This window comes from Mandrillus leucophaeus, unplaced genomic scaffold (genome assembly GCF_000951045.1).
Source record: "Mandrillus leucophaeus isolate KB7577 unplaced genomic scaffold, Mleu.le_1.0 Scaffold135, whole genome shotgun sequence".
Taxonomy (NCBI): domain Eukaryota; kingdom Metazoa; phylum Chordata; class Mammalia; order Primates; family Cercopithecidae; genus Mandrillus; species Mandrillus leucophaeus.
The window spans coordinates 1,580,017-1,597,625 of NW_012101310.1; the positions used below are offsets into that span (position 1 = coordinate 1,580,017).

General features: G+C 47.1%; 1 protein-coding gene across 4 annotated transcripts in view; it reads right to left on the reverse strand.

Annotated features, from left to right (window-relative positions):
• Positions 1 to 17,609, reverse strand: part of GAS7 (growth arrest-specific 7) — a 234,910-nt gene that overhangs the window by 58,399 nt on the left and 158,902 nt on the right. For all 4 annotated transcript variants that reach the window (XM_011973163.1, XM_011973162.1, XM_011973164.1 and 1 more), the window contains one exon: positions 7,307 to 7,392. In XM_011973163.1, coding sequence (XP_011828553.1) covers positions 7,307 to 7,392 — 86 coding nt within the window. The remainder of the gene's footprint in view (positions 1 to 7,306; positions 7,393 to 17,609) is intronic.

A 17,609-nucleotide genomic window follows, 5' to 3' on the forward strand; every position in this document is an offset into this window, starting at 1 on the left:
ACTAATTCCAAAGGCAAGGTATTTGGAATATCTTAGTGTACAAAGATGTACGAAAGTATTCAAAGAATAATGGAGAGATAACAAAAGAACATAAACAACTTAAAAGGGCTCCCACAGGCCAAATGTGGGACGATGTGAGCACAAATATGAATGAATGACTGCAACTAACTCACTCACTCCAAGGGGGAGGGGAGAGAACATTTATTTCAGAAGAACGCCAATAAAAAAATGTACAAGAAATTGATGACCACCATTTGCAAACCCCAGTGTCAAAGAGGATTCAGACCGCAATCCTCATGGACGCTGAAAGCAGCGGATGGAACGATTGTCAGGGCACAGGATATTCACAGGGTCTTAACTGGCACCTCACAGATGACTGACAAATTAGAAAGGGAAAAATGTACCCCTGCGAAGGAGAAATCTGGCAGCCAGCACCTTAACCGAGAGTGCAAACTGCGCCTCATGAGCAGGGTGCTAACCTGGGTGGCTGTGCCTCCAAATGCGGTAAGAAGAACCCCACATGCCCTGTCCAGCATTCTTGCCCAGACTGCAGAACCTGAACCTGAGCATAAGAGAACAGTCAGATCAAGAATGCAGGTTCTTCTACAAGATACCTGACCTGGACTCCTCAAACATAAATTGCCAAGGTGATGAAAAACAAAAGAAAAAAGGTGTAAGGGATCGAGTGTAGAGGCGACAGACTGAGGCAACGACTTGGATGAAACAATCTATCCATATGACAGAATATTCTTCAGCCATAAAAAAGAATGGAGTGCTGATCTACGCCACGATGTGAATGCACCTTGGAGTTCCAGGTGACAGAGTCCAGACACAAAAGACCACAGACAGTATGATACCATTATAGGAAATGTCCAGAAGAGGCAATTCCACAGAGACAGAAACATTAGGGGCTGCCTAAGTCTTCAGAGGATTCTGTTTGGGGTGATGACATGTTCTAAAATTGATCTGATAATGGTTGTACAACTTTGTAAATATAGTAAAAAACACTGAATTGTACATTGTAAATGGGTGAATTGTATGGGTAGGTGAATTATAGCTCAATAAAGCAGATTTAGGGGGAGAGAGAGAGAGAGAAACTGAAGAGACACAGCAACCAACGTATCTGTGTGTGAACTTGAATGGATCCTGGACTGGGGAGAAAAGCAGCTATAAAAGGGATTGGGGGGCCAGGTGTGGTGGTGCATGGCTGTAAGGTGGCACACGCCTGCAATCCTAGTGCTTTGAGAGGTTGAGGTGGGAGGATTGCTTGAGCCCAGGAGTTCTAGGATTCACGAGTTATAGGTGTCACTGTACTGCAGCCTGAGGGACAGAACAAGACCCCCCGCTCTTCTTTTTTCTTAAAAAAAAAAAAAAAAAAAAAAAAAAAGCATTTTTTGAGACAATTGAGGAATCTGGAGTGTATATATTAGGTGATATTATTGAACTAATGTTTTCTTAAATATGATAATGGTATTATCATTATGTCTTCTTCCTGGAAGATACATTCTCAAATATTTGCATTTGAAACAGTAAGGCAGAAACGTGCCTTAAAATAATCTAGGGGGTGGAGGGCAAGGGAATTGGAGGAGGGGATGGGAGCACAAATAAAACGAGATTGGCCAAAGGCAGGTAATTGTTGGGCTTAATTAATAGATTTGTGATACCTTATTATATATTCCCTCTACTTCTGTAAAGGCTTGCAAATGCCTATAATAAGAGTATTTGTTTTAAATTTCCTTTGCCTATGATTCCAGAGAACTCTTCTCCTCCATTTATTTTGTAAAGGCCTGCCCAGGGGTCAGGACACCCCACCTGGGCATCTCTGCATCACCCTGAGGCCTGGCAGGGGGTGATACCGCACAGGAAGCGCTTGGTAAACTGGAGTGGGTCATTCACTAGTGATTCGGCAAGTTCCCCACTCCAAATGTCTTCTCAGCCCATTTCCTCCCCCTGCCAATAATCTGGGTCCCATCCCTTCAGCAGATGGGATCTCGTACAAAACCCTGCAAAGGCTTCCCCGTGCGGTTAGGATAACCCCTGAGCTCCTCGTGGTAGGCCTGTGCAGACTACCCCAGCCTCACTTCCCACCCTCCCCGTGCCTGCTAATTTAGTAAGCCACAGCTGTACTGGGTCTCTGTGGGTTCTTTGAAAACATGGTTCCTCCTTCCTGCCTCCAGGCATCCACAATGCTATTCCCTCTCCTGGAAAAGCCATTCTTTCCCCATCTCTTTGCCAAGTGAAACCCTTGCTCATCATTCCAGTCTTAAAATAGGTATATTTTCTTAAGGTGTCCATTCCTGACATTGCTAGCACCAGGCTAGGTTCTCACAGCATCCACTTCCTCCAGCCCTTATCACTGCTAAAATTGCACCATTATTTATCTGCTCTTTTTCCCACACCAGCCATAAAACTCCATCAAGGCAGGGCTATAGATATCACCTATGTCTCAGTGCCTGACAAAGACCAAAACTGCTCAATAAGAACAGGTGTTACTGAATTATTAAGGTAGGTAGGAGGTGGTGGAGATTAAACATCTCACTTCTTTCTCCACTTTGAACTCCATGCTCCAATGGATCCCTTAAGTTTCCAAGCCCTTCGTCCCATTCTCTCTCCTCTCTCCTGTGTCTAAGGGTCTTTCTGGGAAGTTCGTGAGAAGCCAGAACAACTGAAACGTGGACCACAAAAAGGCCCAGGCACTGGTGGGCAGGAAGAGAAGGGACCGGCTAAGACGTGATTCTGCAAAGGCAGTAAGCCTATTAGCCTTTGCTGTAGAACCGGAAATACCATTTGACCCAGCAATCCTATTACTGAGTATACCCAAAGGAATATAAACCATCTACCATGAAGACACATGCACACATGTTTACTGCTACGCTGTTTACAATAGCAAAGACTTGGAACCAACCCAAATGCCCATCAATGATGGACTGGATAAAGAAAATGTGGCACATATGCACGATGGAATACTATGCAGCCATAAAAAAGAATGAGCTCATGTCCTTTGCAGGGACATGGATGAAGCTGGAGGCCAACAATCTCAGCAAACACAGGAACAGAAAACCAAACACTGCATGTTCTCACTCATAAGTGGGAGCTGAACAATGAGAACACGTGGATACTGGTGGGGGAACATCACACACTGGGGCCTATTGGGGCATGGAGGGTAAGGGGAGGGAGAGCATTAGGACAAATACCTACTGCACGCGGGGCTTAAAACCTAGATGACAGGGTGACAGGTGCAGCAAACCACCATGGCGCATATATACCTACGTAATAAACCTGCACGTTCTGCACATGTATCCCAGAACTTAAAATAAATAAATAAGACAATTGGCCTTTGATCCTTTGCCTCTGCCCCCCAATCAGGTGGGCTGCATTTATCCAGTACCTGGGCCGACTGCCCCAGGGCTGCAGAATTGAAACCCTCCACTGGGTGGCACCAGATCACCACCACCTGTGCCCACCCATCCAGGTCTCCCAGGGCTGAGTGAAGGAGCAGGGCAGGCACCCTCAGGAACTGTGAGGCACCCGCTATCAGTCCTCCCCATGACACAGCACGGTGGGGACACGCTACTGGTATCCATGGAAAGTCCCTGTCCCCACCCCTCACTCTCCAAACATTCTTTTTTGTTTTGGTTTTGTTTTGTTTTGTTTTGAGACGGAGTCTCGCTCTGTCGCCCAGGCCGGAGTGCAGTGGCGGGATCTCAGCTCACTGCAAGCTCCGCCTCCCGGGTTTACGCCATTCTCCTGCCTCAGCCTCCCGAGTAGCTGGGACTACAGGCGCCCGCCACCACGCCTGTCTAGTTTTTGTGGTTTTTTTTTTTTTTTGTATTTTGTTTCAGTAGAGATGGGGTTTCACCGTGTTAGTCAGGATGGTCTCGATCTCCTGACCTCGTGATCTGCCCGTCTCGGTCTCCCAAAGTGCTGGGATTACAGGCTTGAGCCACCACGCCCGGCCTCCACCTCCCCAAACATTCTAATCTTCCTGATCAGCTTGCTCAAGGAGGGGCAGCTAAGAAGGGGGCGGAAAGAGATCACAAACGGGGTTTTGAGATCTGGGGCTTTCCAGTCTAGCTTTCATTATGGTAACCCTGAACATGCCACCCAACACGCCGCATCCCAAGTGTTCCTTTGCTCCTTTATTCGTTTACTGATGTTTAAGTGTAGTTATCATGAGTGGTAACTGACAGCAGGGATGGTGAATCTACTCGTCTGCAGGTTGGAGTGGGGTCTATACCTGAGCACCCTTTGTTGCCAAGTGCTCTCTGTAAACACTGAACCTTCTCAACGTTTTTCTATGTTTAACTCTTGGCACCTTTTTGGATAACCAGTCTGCAGGTTCACAAACCAGGACAAAAAGTAGTAGCTAGCTGGGCACGGTGGCCTGCGCCTGCAGTCCTAGCTACTCCAAAGGCTGAGGCGGGAGGATTGTTTGAGCTCAGCAGTTCCAAGCTGAGGCCACAGTGAGCTACGATCGCCTCTGTGAACAGCCAGTGCATTCCAGCATGGGCAACACAGGGAGACGCTGTTTCCTATTTTTTTAAAATTATTATTATTTTAAAAAGTAGTAGCTTTTATATCCGATCGTTACCCTTTCACAGCTTAAAAGAATGACATTCTACCTCCCAATCCTGGGACTGGTGAACAATGCACATTCGCCCTCTCCATGTACTGCATGATTTATTTTTGTTACCTGGAAGATACCTCAGCAACCAAGATTACCGTCCAAAAACAGTCTGACTCAATCCACCTGTCTTGAGGCAGCCACTAGCTATCTGGGTCTGAGTCTCTAGAGCTCGCCTCTCCTGAATTCCCCGTACTGGTACCTACTTCGTAGCTTTTTTTTTTTTTTTAATAAAAAATTGTATCTATCTTCTATAAAAGGAAAGTGTGTTCATTTTCGGAAATTTGAAACATAGCGAGAAGTGTAAAGAAGATAAAATGGCCCATGATCGCAGACCAAAGTTTCTCAACTTCAGCACGATTCACGTTTTCAAGCTGAGCGATTCTTTGTTATCGTGTCCCGTGCATTGCAGATACTGAGCATCATCCCTGGTGTCTGCCCACTAGTTGCCAGTAGCACCCGCTCCCCAGGTGTGACAATCCAAATGTCTCCAGACATTGTCAAATGTCTCCTGATTGATAGCCACGATCTCAGATGCAGACAGAGCCACCACACATTTTCCAGTTTATTTTTCTTCTAGTCCTTCTTCCTAAGTATAGATTTCCTTCTGCCAAATAAGACTGACTATACATGCAATGTGTGTCCTACTTTTTTTACTCTGTATTATGTTGTGAGTACTTTCCCAAATTATTGCATTTTCTTCAGAAGCATGCTTGCTAATGGCTGCATGATATCACTGGCTAACTTCCAGCACCATAATTCCTTTTACCCATCCCCTGTTGCGGGACAGTTAGGCTGGGTCCAGTGTTACGGTGCTGTAAATAATGCTAGAGTGAACAGCCTTGCACATAAATCAGAACCCCTCAAGATACCCCAAGAACAGACACTAGATGAGAAATCCCCGTGTCGATGACTTATAATGCACACGGTCAAATCAGCTTCTGAGATATCAGTTATATCACTGTCCATTCTTTAAAATGGATGAGTAACAACTTCATAGTATTTCAGAAGGGATTATGTTTTGTTAGGGAAGAAAGAATGATTTTGAGGGTGGGGAGCTCTTTCTCATATTCTTCCCGATGATGCCGAGGGTAGCATTAGATTTTCTGTCATTGTTGCTGCACCACATCCGAATTTAGGCTGATGTCTTCCGAAACAGTCTCAACTCAGGAGACAAGTAAGTTTCACTTCAAACAAGTTAACAGAATCTGTGTTGAGAAGGCAAGCTGGGGGTTCAGCAGGAAACATACAAAGCCAGGGTTGATTCATGATGGGCGATGTGAGCAGAGGAGAGAAGGGGACTGACAGGCCAGCTGTGTGCTACTGACTGCTAGTCCCCTGCTCAGGAGTGGTGCTCAGACCTACAGTATCAGCATCACCTCGGGGCTGGCTCAGCCCCCACCCTACCCTAGATCTCCTGGATTAGAATCTGCATTTTAACAAGAGGCCCAGCTCACTCTAAGTCCATCAAAACATAAGAAGTCCTGACCTACACTGAGGTCCAAATTCTTTTCCAGAGTTCACTGAGCTGAATCGAAGCCCAACACTCAGGCTCCTAAGAGAACGACTTAATAATGTTCCCCCAGATTAACACTCTTGTCCATGTTAAAGCTGAGTGTCACATTTCAGCTGATTAGACTAACAGCCAATGGGTCTCCAGATGTTGCCAAATGTCTCATGGTCTCAGATGCAGACAGAACCATCATCAATATTCCGGTTTATTTTTCTTCCAGTCATTTTTCCTTATGTTAAGTATAGATTTCCTTCTTCCAGTGACTGGCACATAGAATCCACTGCACAAGCAGCTACTGTCATCATCAACATCATCAATATTATCATCATGATCATCATCAATGACCATTATTGTCATCATTTTCATGATCACCCCCAGGGTTCTGGCATTTTAATTCCTGGAAAAGGTTACTGGAGTTTGGAAGCTTCATTAAGAACATCTTCCTGATAATTTATGGGGAGACTAAATAAGGCTAGTCCTCAGTTTTTTAGGCACAGCTTAATGCAACTAGAAAAGCCGTAAGCATTGACATCAAGGTCCAGTCTAACCACTGAGTAATCCTGTGAGCCTGCACAGGTCACAAAACCGGTTGGAGCCTCAGTGACCTCATGCATACCTTGAGTTGTTACTGACGCCTAACTCACACGTTTGCATAAGCATCAAGTAGGATGGAGACTGAGAAAAGTTTGGAAATTGTACAACATACTCCCATTTCCTTCCATCTCATAGGTGTCTCTATGCTAGTTGACCAAATGAGATGATCAAATTCTACTAAATTCCATTCTGGGTAATCTGGCTGTGGGAGGGGTAGGGTAGAGAAAATGAAAATTGTTTCTGGCACATCCATACTCTTAAAGAGAAACACAGGCTTTAGGTAGCAGGAATCCAGACCAGAGAATGGAACTCTCTGTCCTAATGGTTTCAACCCTATCCCCGTCAGCCCCTCCTCCAAACCACCCTCGACTTCTAGAAAACCAATAAAACACAATCACCCAACCCTCTCCCCATCAGGGAACACTGACACCACCCAGATACAACAACCACTTTCTACGTGGGGGCAGAACTGGGCTGCAGCCACCTGGACTCCCATAATGGACTTGTCTGTAATGAAGCCTTCCTGGGCCTGCAGAAGCGGCGAGTTCTATACCTCCCTTAACAGGACCCCTTACCTGGGAATCACCGGTGGATTTTCGGACACTCATGTGGGCAGTCTCTGGAGGGTGCGCTGGGGTCCCTGATGCGTGGTATCCATTCACTGCAGGGACAGAGACACGGCTCAGATGCTGTGTGGGCCACAGATGGGCACCCCCGCCTTTCGTCCACTGCAGCCCCTTTTCCCACCTCCTTCCCTGGCTCTGAGAGGTCTTGCGTGGGGAAGGCTATCCCTTAGGATCTCATCTTTTCTGTATCTGCAGAGCTGGAAATGGGCCTATCTCTCTAATCCTCAGCGCCCAAATTACCGAATTCTTAGGGGCCTGAGTTTCTTCTTTAACCCAAGAGCAAAAGGAATGTGCCTAACAGGAGGGGAGGTCACTATGGTCCGGCTGCCATTGCTACAAATACCACATCAGTTGTAGTTACAAATGCCAATCACGGGTCCAATCTCCCGCCGTAAAGTCGGGGCGGGGGTATCTCCACCACCTTCCGACAATTTCCCTCATCTTTCTTAATAACTTCTCCACCCTCAAACTCAGAGCAGCGGAATGTGAGTGTACTGGAAAGAGGACTGGATTGATTGGCCACCGTGAAATTAGGCTCTGTCAATTAATAGTCAGGTGGTCATATGCACTTAATTCTTGAGTCACCGTTCTTCTAGAATTAAAAATACATAACCTGGCTTGGAACAGGGGCTCATGTCTGTAATCCCAGAACTTTGTGAGGCCACGGCAGGTGGATCATCTGAGGTCAGGAGTTCGAGACCAGCCTGGCACGGTGGCTCATGCCTGTAATCCCAGAGCTTTGGGAGGCCGAGGTGGGCGGATCACCTGAGGTCAGGAGTTTGAGACCAACCTGACCAACATTGGGAAACCCCGTCTCTACTGAAAGTACAAAAAAATGAGCCAGGCGTGGTGGTACACACCTGTAATCCCAGCTACTCAAGAGGCTGAGGCAGGAGAATCGCTTGAGCCCAGGAGGCAGAGGTTGCAGCGAGCTGAGATGGCGCCATTGTACTCCAGCCTGGGCAACAAGAGCAAAACTCCATCTCAAAACAAACAAACAAACAAAACAAAAACATCATCTGAGGTTCTAAAATTCTACCCTTGTAACTTTATGTCTCTTGGGGGACACTCACTTATGCTCCCAACACTTGCACTCCAAGGGATGGGGACGCCCTGATATGTAGTATCTGCCGATTCCTGTGCCAAAGACACACTCAACATGGATGGTTTCAAGCCCCAATGCCGCCGCACGCACGCTCCTGACATCACGAAGTCACACTGGAACCCACGTGATCTCAGTTCCCAGGTGGTACCGCTCTCGTAGGAATATAACTACATAAGCTTAGATGAGCAGCTTCTCCTCTGTGACCCTCAGCTTCTGTACCTGTAAAATGGGGTAATTCTACCTAGTCTCCTGACCTACTGTGTTGATGTGAGAATCCAACAAAGGATAATTGCAAAAGTTATAAGTAGTCATAAAGCACTTCGTTTTAAAAAGGCAAGGATGAAAGGCAGGGTGCAGTAGCTCACGCCTGTAATCCCAGTACTTTGTAAGGTGGAGGCGGGAGGATTGCTTGAGTCCAGGAGTTCCAAACCAGCCTGGGCAATGTAGTGAGACCCTATCTCTATTTTTAACAATAGAAAAAATTTTAAAAAAAATTTAAAAGGGAGGGATGGCCAGGGGCAGTGGCTCACACCTGTCATCCCAGCACTTTGGGAGGCAGAGGGAGGATTGCTTGAGCCCAGGAGTTTAAGATCAGCCTGGACAACACAGTGAGATCTCATCTCTACAAAATAATTATTATTTTTTAATTAGCTGGGTGTGGTGGCTCGTGTCTATAGTTCTAGTAACTTGGGAGGCTGAGGTAGGAGAATAGCTCGAGCCTGGGAGGTGGAAGCTGCAGTGAACTGTGATTGTGCCACTACACTCCAGCCCACACTTCAGAGTGTGACACCCTGTCTCAAGAAAGTGGGGGAGCAGAGGCATGCAGAAGGGGAAGGTCATTGCTTTCGTTCCTGAATTGAGTCCTCAGGAACCACAAGCCTGCCTGATCTCTAGAGACCAGAACAATGCACCATCCCCGTGACCCAAGCTTCTAGTAATTGCCAACATGTATACACAATGCGGGTCAGACTGGAGGAAGATCTATACACTGATGTCCAACTCACGACTCTTCTAGAGAAAACTCTATAGCGTGGCAGGAAGCACAGGAGAATATGGCTGAAAGTTACCACCAACACCTACTCATCTGGAGCGACAAAGGCTGAAGGCAAGCGCTGGGCAATGGGATGACGAAGCCTGTTCCACGGAGAATCCGTCTCCTGCTCAGGCGGTGCCCCATTCTCCAGCACCTGCAGTGAAAACTCCAGGGGCCAAGCGGGGCCACCTGCAGCCGAGTGCCTGTGGGCAGCCAGGCTTCTCCCTGAGCTACAGTGTTTGCCCTCCACTCCAGAATAAGGTAGTTGCACACATCCCAAGGAAATAGAAAGCTGACCCACAGCAGGCCCCTAGTACAGTGGAAGCTTGGGGAAGCAACAAGAAACAAACAAATCCACCCTGCAGGGCCAGCTACAAGCCTGGACCACACCCACACCCCTGCAGCAGCTGGCCAAGTGCAGACACCATCCACCCGCTATGAAGGCAGCTTAAGAGGAGAGGCCAGGATTCCAACAGCAACAGGGAGAATGCTGAAGGGGTGAAGGAGAATCCACTCCAACTGGCATCAAGCTATGCCAGGAAGGACATGAGCCTGATGATAAATACACCCCACAATGAGGGCATGAGAGCCAACAAATTTTATCAAATAGCATAGAACTGAAATGGATAAAACACAGATGCCGAAAGACCTAAAGACAACAGAAGAAAACCTCAGAACAGTGCTTTCAGTTTAGGACTGATTTACAGACAGAAGCAAGGAGGATAAAGAAGACCCAAATAATTTAATTTAAAGGGCTGATTGAAATAGATGTAGTAAACATCATATCCTACAAACAAAGGCAGTATCTTCTGCCAGGAAGCCCTGGAACATTTAAAAACGTGGTCATATTTAAGCCACAAATAAACTGTCAATAAATGGCAAAAGGCAGAAAAAACACAGGCCACATTCTTCGACCAGGAAAGCAATAAAAGTAGATAATAATAATGAAAGAATAAATATACAAGATTCCCATCCCCCCAACTCCTAAACACTTGGAAATGTAAGAAACTGCCCTCTTAAATAATGCCAGATCAAAAAGGAATTTAAAACTGTAATTACACAATATTTAGAAAATAATAAAGAAGAATATATCAAAACAAATGGGATAAAGTCTGAATTATACTTGGAGGAAAATCCACAGCCTTAATTTTTTCATTACCAAACCCAAAGCAACAAAAATAAATGGACTAAACATTCAACTTAAGATTTTAGGGAAAAAGTTTAAAGGCCAATAAAATACGCCAAAAGAAAACAGGAGAAAGGAATAGAAAAGTGGCAACAGAAATTACTGAGTCAGGAAACAGGAGACCATTAGCAAACCATGACTGGTTCAGTGTGTGTGTATCACAACAATAAAAAAAGCAGATAAGCCAGGGTAATTTGAGAGGGAAAGAGAATACAAACGCTCAGAATTAGGGATTAGAAAGAAAACAATGACACAACAAATATAGTAGAAACTTTGTCTTTTTTTTTGAGACAGAGTCTTGCTTCATTGCCCAGGCTGGAGTGTAATGGCGTGATCTCGGCTCACTGTGACCTCCGCCTCCCAGGTTCAAGTGATTCTCCTGCCTCAGCCTCCCGAGTAGCTGGGATTACAGACGCCCGCCACCATGCCCAGCTAATGTTTGTATTTTTAGTGGAGACGGGGTTTCATTGTGTTGACCAGGCTGGTCTCGAACTCCTGACCTCAAGTGATCCGCCAGCCTCAGCCTCCCAAAGTGCTGGGATTACAGGCGTGAGCCACCGTGCTGTACTTACAGTAGAAACTTTTTAAATGCAAGAACCTATGACTTAGAATTCTATATCTTCAACACCAAGCCTCCCATGAGGTTCAAATCATCAAAAGGGTTTCAAGAGATGCCAAAAAGAAGTAAAACCTTTGAAAAATGGCCTCCCCCCAAAAGGCATTGGACCCAGACGGTTTGATGGGCAAATTCATTCACACACTCAAGAAAGAAATACCCAGGCGTAGAAATGTGTGGCAGTCTTCTAGGTCTATTTTACAAAGCCAACATGACCTTGATCTTAAAATCAAACAATACACAAGGGAACCACGTTTAGTCTGCTGTCGAAAATGAAATGCACAAGTTTTTACCTGAGTGGGTAATAAATATCTTTGATAAACGCTGAGTCCCCATGAACCAAGGTTGTCCCAGCTCCTGAGGAGACCCGGACTCACTCCCTCCCTCCCTAGACCCTCCAAATGCAGGCCCAGTCCTGCCTCTCCTCTGCCCCAGTGTTTCCCCACACATGCAGCCACCAGGAGCTGTATAAAGGGGAGACGTTTCGCCCCTAATCCAATCCCTTGTTCTTACTTCGGTTCTGGTCTGTCAGCTGATAGCTAATTACTGCTCATGTCAAAACAATTACTAGGAAAGAAAACATAATTTTCCATTTGACCCTTTCTTCCCACGCAGCAGCTCTCCTCCGACACCCTGTCTGGCTGCGTACCACTCTCCAGGGCACATTCAGAACACGTCTCAGTGGAGATCTAGACAGTTACAACCCACAAGATCCCGACAACCTTCACCCACGGCATTCCTCATTGCCATTCCCTGTCCTCGGGGCTCCCGGCTCACCCAGGGTCAGCCGCAGAACAAATGAGGCTAGAAGTGGGTGCTTGCGGGGCCTCCAGCCTCCCGGGGAGGAAAAATGAAACTGGTCAAGGATCGCTCATAAAGGGAACATAATTCAGTCTGGAGATACAAGGAAAAAAAAAAAAAAGGCAAATGTCACATTCAGCTGTTTTTAGGATTTTTAAAAAGGGAACTAAAAGCTCTATCTAGTTAGTAACCTTAGCAGCTTCAACTACAAATAGTACACACAGGCACCCACACACTTCATGTGCCTTATGGGCAGTTAAGCAACTTGAGAGGGCTTAGGAGGTGTCTAATGAGAGGAAGGGACAGATATTTGGGTAGAAAAGAAGAGAGGGAGGTCTGGGTAGGGAGAAGTAAACAGAGAAGAAAGGAGAATATGAAACGTTATCAAGAAAGACCAAGCAACAAAGAAGTGCCAGCAGCTTCGCCACCCAGGGCTCACCCCCGCCAGCAGCTCGGCTTCCGTATCTCAGCATCGATCCCTGATGGAAAAAGTCAGAGCCCTACTCTCCAGGTTCCTGTTCCCCCAGGAACCCGAAAGAACGTAAGACAATCAGCCATGAACACTCTCTTATTAAACCTCCTGTAGGTCTGGCCTAATTTCTCCTGTCTCTGGAATAAATATAGTAATTTCATTCATCAAGGTAAGGAACCTGGTGGCCAGGCGCGGTGGCTCACGCCTGTAATCCCAGCACTTTGGGAGGCTGAGGAGGGCGGCTCACTTGAGGTCAGGAGTTCGAGACCAGCCTGACCAACATGGTGAAACCCCATCTCTACTAAAATACAAAAATTAGCCAGGGGTGGTGGCGCATGCCTGTAATCCCAGCTACTTGGGAGGCTGAGGCAGGAGAATTGCTTGAATCTGGGAGGCGGAGGTTGCAGTGAGCCGAGATGGTGGCATTGCACTCCAGCCTGGGCAACAAGTGTGAAACTCTGTCTCCAAAACAAACAAAAAACAAAGTTAAGGAACCTAGGAGTGCTGAAGCCCTGGTTCTTGAAATCCTCGCTTCCCTCTTTTTCTCTTCCCCTCTCTTCTTCCCTCCCTCCCTTCCCCTCCTCCTTCCTTTCTTCCTTCTTCCCTTCCTTCCACCAGTCCTCCTTCCCTCCTTCTTTCTCACCCCCTCCCTTTTCCTTCCTTCCACCCGTCCTCTTTCCCCATCTATCACATATTAAACATGGTACAGCCTAATAATTCCCCAGGTGTGTTAAACGGGACAGGAATTCTGCCAGGATGTGTACTGTGTTATGCGGTGATAGTAATGGGTCAGTGTTACAGTCCAAAGAATTTAGGACAAACACCCCATTATTCCGATTGAGTTTATTTACAGCAGGCCTTGCAGAATATGCTGACATGCGCTTGAAATCTCAAAGAAGGCAACAGAATGCAACATGCCTCCATGCACACAGACACAGAACCCATTTAGGGAAATACAGCAGGGCTACCGTGAAATCCACTTTGGGACACATAGCCATGGCCATAGAATGCAAGGTTTGAAGTGGGGCAGTTCTGTGCTCATCCAGTCTGATGACACAGGGCACAACTACAGCCTCCTCCCTCCCACCACGCCCTGGAAGGCCTCGCAGTTTCCTTGGTCACCACGCTCGCCTTCTCAGGAGGATCCACCGTCTACCCCTGTCCATTTAGGGGAGAAGTTTTATATAAATACATTTCTGTCCTAGAAATTTCTCTCTGGCCACCTGGTCCTGTCTCTCCTGGTTGTCTAAAATGTCAACTGCGTTCCCAAAGACAGAACTGATAAAAGATTGTCCCACACGGTTGTGAACAGTTCTATGGCTGCTTTCCAGGACATCAGAGGTTAAACAGGCCTTTGTAATGTCCCAGGAACCTCAGCCAGCAAGGACACTGGTTCTAGGGGAACATGCACTTCTTCCAACAGAGGGTGTTGCGGCCTTTCCTGGAGTCGGTGGTGAGGTCTAAGTCAGAGCGCTGGGGAAGCTGCTTTGAACCTGAGACTGGCTAATTCTGCAAGAAGCGAGGGTCTTCCTTTGCTCCTGCAGGGGAGAGGAGAGCTGGTCCAGGCTTCCCGATCTGGAGAAGAAGGTGTGGGCGAGGGTGAGGCTCTCGGTTCCAGAGCCCCCTCCTCAGAGAGCCCCTGCTCAGAGGAAGCACAGCTGTCTCCCTAACCATACCCCTGGCCGGCTCCTCAGGCTCAAAGGAAGGTCCTCCTTGCCCTTCAGCCTCTGCAAAGGCACTTGTTCTCTCCCCTTTAATCTGGGTTCCCTGAGGCTACTGGAGGCCTAAGGATGATCTCTCAGTGGGCTGGCGCCCCAAGGCTGAGCAAAGCCAGATCCTGAACCCATGTTTCCTGAAACACTCCCGCAACCGCCCGCCAGGACAACCTCAGTAAATAATAGATTTCTTTTATCCTTAAGAAAAACATGTAAGTTCAATGCCCATCTCAGGCCCAGACGCTCAGAAAGGAATTCACTTTCCACATGTGCACTGTTGACACAAAAGCCACAGGTGCCTATTTGAATGTAAACAAATCAAATTTAAATAAAATCTAAATGCAATATGATTTCCAGGACTGGATCCGAGAACAGAAAAAGGATATGAATGGGAGAACTCATGACATCTTAATAAAGTCTAACATTCAGTTACTTGTAATGCACGATGTCAATTTCACGGTTTTGACAGATGTACTGTGGTTATGTAAGATGTCAACCGGGGGAATTAAGTCAAGAAGGCAAGGGAACTTACTGTCTTTATAGCTTTATAGCTTTAAAAACTGTTCCCCAAATTTTAAAAAGTTATTAAAGTACATGAAAAATTCAGCTCCTTGCGCATACCAATCACATTTCAAGTACTCAATAGCCACACGTGGCTAGTGGCTACCATATTGGAAGGCGTAGAGAAAGAATGCTTATACTGTCACAGAGGGTTCTATTGGACAACACTGCCCTGTACTGTCTTCATTCTACCCAGTGACTCATACATGAGCACTCCCAGCATCTCCCTTTTCACTCATTTTCTTTCCCTTTGCCTGTTACTGTTCCTCTCTACAAATCAGTATTTCCACACTGCACGTTAAGCCCAGCCCAAAGAGGATTTTTAATATTTGCAGCAGTTACTGAATGGCGTCTTAGGTGTTCTGTTTTGGTTTAAACTTTACTTCTTACTCAGGCGGGTCTCACCCAGAAAGCCTGGCATTAAACGCCTCTAGCAAAGCTACTGAATAAACACAGCTCCCATAACTCTGGTGATATTAAAGGATGGAATGCAAGCAAAGTCCCCAGACCAGGGCTGATCCTTAGTAGCACCCAATATTCAAAGACTGGAGTCTAATTTGTACGGAGGTGGAGGGGGGGGCTTTGGGGGAGGACTCTGGGCATGTTTCTAGAACTTTCTTCCCAGCTGGCAACCTGGCTGCCTGTGCTTAGCAGCATCCAATAAACCTGCACGAATAAGAATGAACCAGCTCTGTCTGTAGGTGGCCCTTCAAACTCTCTCTAGAAGTTCACAAAACTACAACACAAAAGTAAAGCCAGCTGGGTATGGTGGCTCATGCCTATAATCCCAGCACTTTGGGAGGCTGAGGCTGGAGTATCACTTGAGTCTGGGAGTTTGAAACCAGCCTGGGCAATATAGTGAGACCTTGTCTCTATGAAAAATCCTTTAAAAATTAGCTGGGCAAGGTGGCATGTGCCTATAGTCCCAGCTAATCGGGAGGCTGAGGTAGGATGATCACTTGAGCCCAGGAGGTCAAGACTGCAGTGAGCCAAGATCACACCACTGCACTCCAGCCTGGGCAACAGAGCAAGACCCTACCTCAAACAAACAAAAGAATCCAAAAGCATGCATGGAGGGGTGGGGCCTCATTTGATCTCCCTCCAGGCCCTCAAGTTTATGAATGGGGCAAATGAGGCCTGGCAAGGAGAAACATGCTCAAGGCCCCAGTTTAACAAATTGTAATTTTACAAATCTAGGATGCCAGTGATTGAGGCCAGCAGTGGCTCATGTCTGTAATCTGGGTAATTCTGGGAGGATCATTTGAGCTCAGGAGTTCAAAACCAGTCTGAGCAATATGGCAAAACACTGTCTCTATAAAAAAAAAAATACTAAAATAAGAAAATTAGCTGGGTGTGGTGGCACATGCCTGTAGTTCCAGCTACTTGGGAGGCTGAAACAGGAGGACTGCTGGAGCCCTGGAGGAGGAGGCTGCAGTGAGCTATGACCATGATACTGTATTCCAGCCTGAGTAACAGAGCAAGACCATGTCTCTAATAAACTAGTATATACTATTGATTGTAAGATGCATCTGACTTCCAAGATATTAATATGTCAGGGGAAAACATATGTCTTAGAATCAATGACACAGGATTCTTTGATGTAGGGAGCTACTGCTGCTTGCTTCAATGGGCCGTGGTCTGGGAACCCTTGAGCAGTGCTGAACTGATGCTCTGGGTCACTCTACAACAGAGCTTCTCCAAACATTTAGGGCTGGGTGATTCGCTGTGGTGAAGACTTTCCTGTGCATCATGGGATGTTCAGCAGCATCCCTGGCCTCTACCCACTAAACGCCTGTAGCACCTCCCCACAGTGCTGACAGTCAAAAATATCTCCAGACATTGCCGAACGTCCCCTGGTAGGCAAAATCACCCAATAGAGGGAGGAAGGCTTAAGACATATGTGGTATGTTGCAAACAAACAAAGCACTGAAAGCACTTGAGTGAAATAGGTTTCTTCATTTCAGGCCTTCCTGCAGTCTTCAGAATGCTCATGTGCCTGTCCGTCTTCATCCTCCTTCATGGAGCATGGATAGATGTGGGATCCCAAGGATTCCACCTTAGGAGATACTACCTCAGCACCCTGGGGGTGGGGCAGAGGGGGAATGTTGTCAACACACTCGGTCTAGCCTTGGCCATGCTACCCATTCTCGTCTCTATATCTGACCTTCTCCATCCATCTCCCCACCTTTCTCAGCCCCCTTTAGGGACCCAGCACACAGTGCAGCGCTGGATGGAGAGAGGCTCTTGATACGCTTGTAGGGTAAAGATCGGAGCCTGTTAAACCCAGGCCTCTAAGCCACGGACTGGAGGCACCTCCTGTGAGCCCCCCTTCTGCAGGACAGCCCCCATCAGCAGCAGAGAGGACAAGATGCTCCCTGTGGAGGGGTGCCAGGAGAGCGGGCTTTGGAGAAGTGATCCCATCACTCTAAAGGCAAATCTCGACCAACCCACCAACGGGGCAGGCTGTGAGTCACACCCGCCATCTCTACACGTCCAAGCCTCCCTCTACTGGCCTCCCTGTCCCGTCCTCCTTCCCGGACCACTCTGGCTGGAAAAGACAGCTGGGTTTCCTTTTTGGTGTCTGGCTGGCCTGGAGCCAGCCAAGAAAGAGGACGCACCTTGCGTCATTTACTGGCATTTTCATTGTTAAAAACACACACACACACACACAAGAACAACAGTGAAAGAGGCCGGGCGCGGTGGCTCACGCCTGTAATCTCTGCACTTTGGGAGGCCGAGGCGGGCGGATCACGAGGTCAGGAG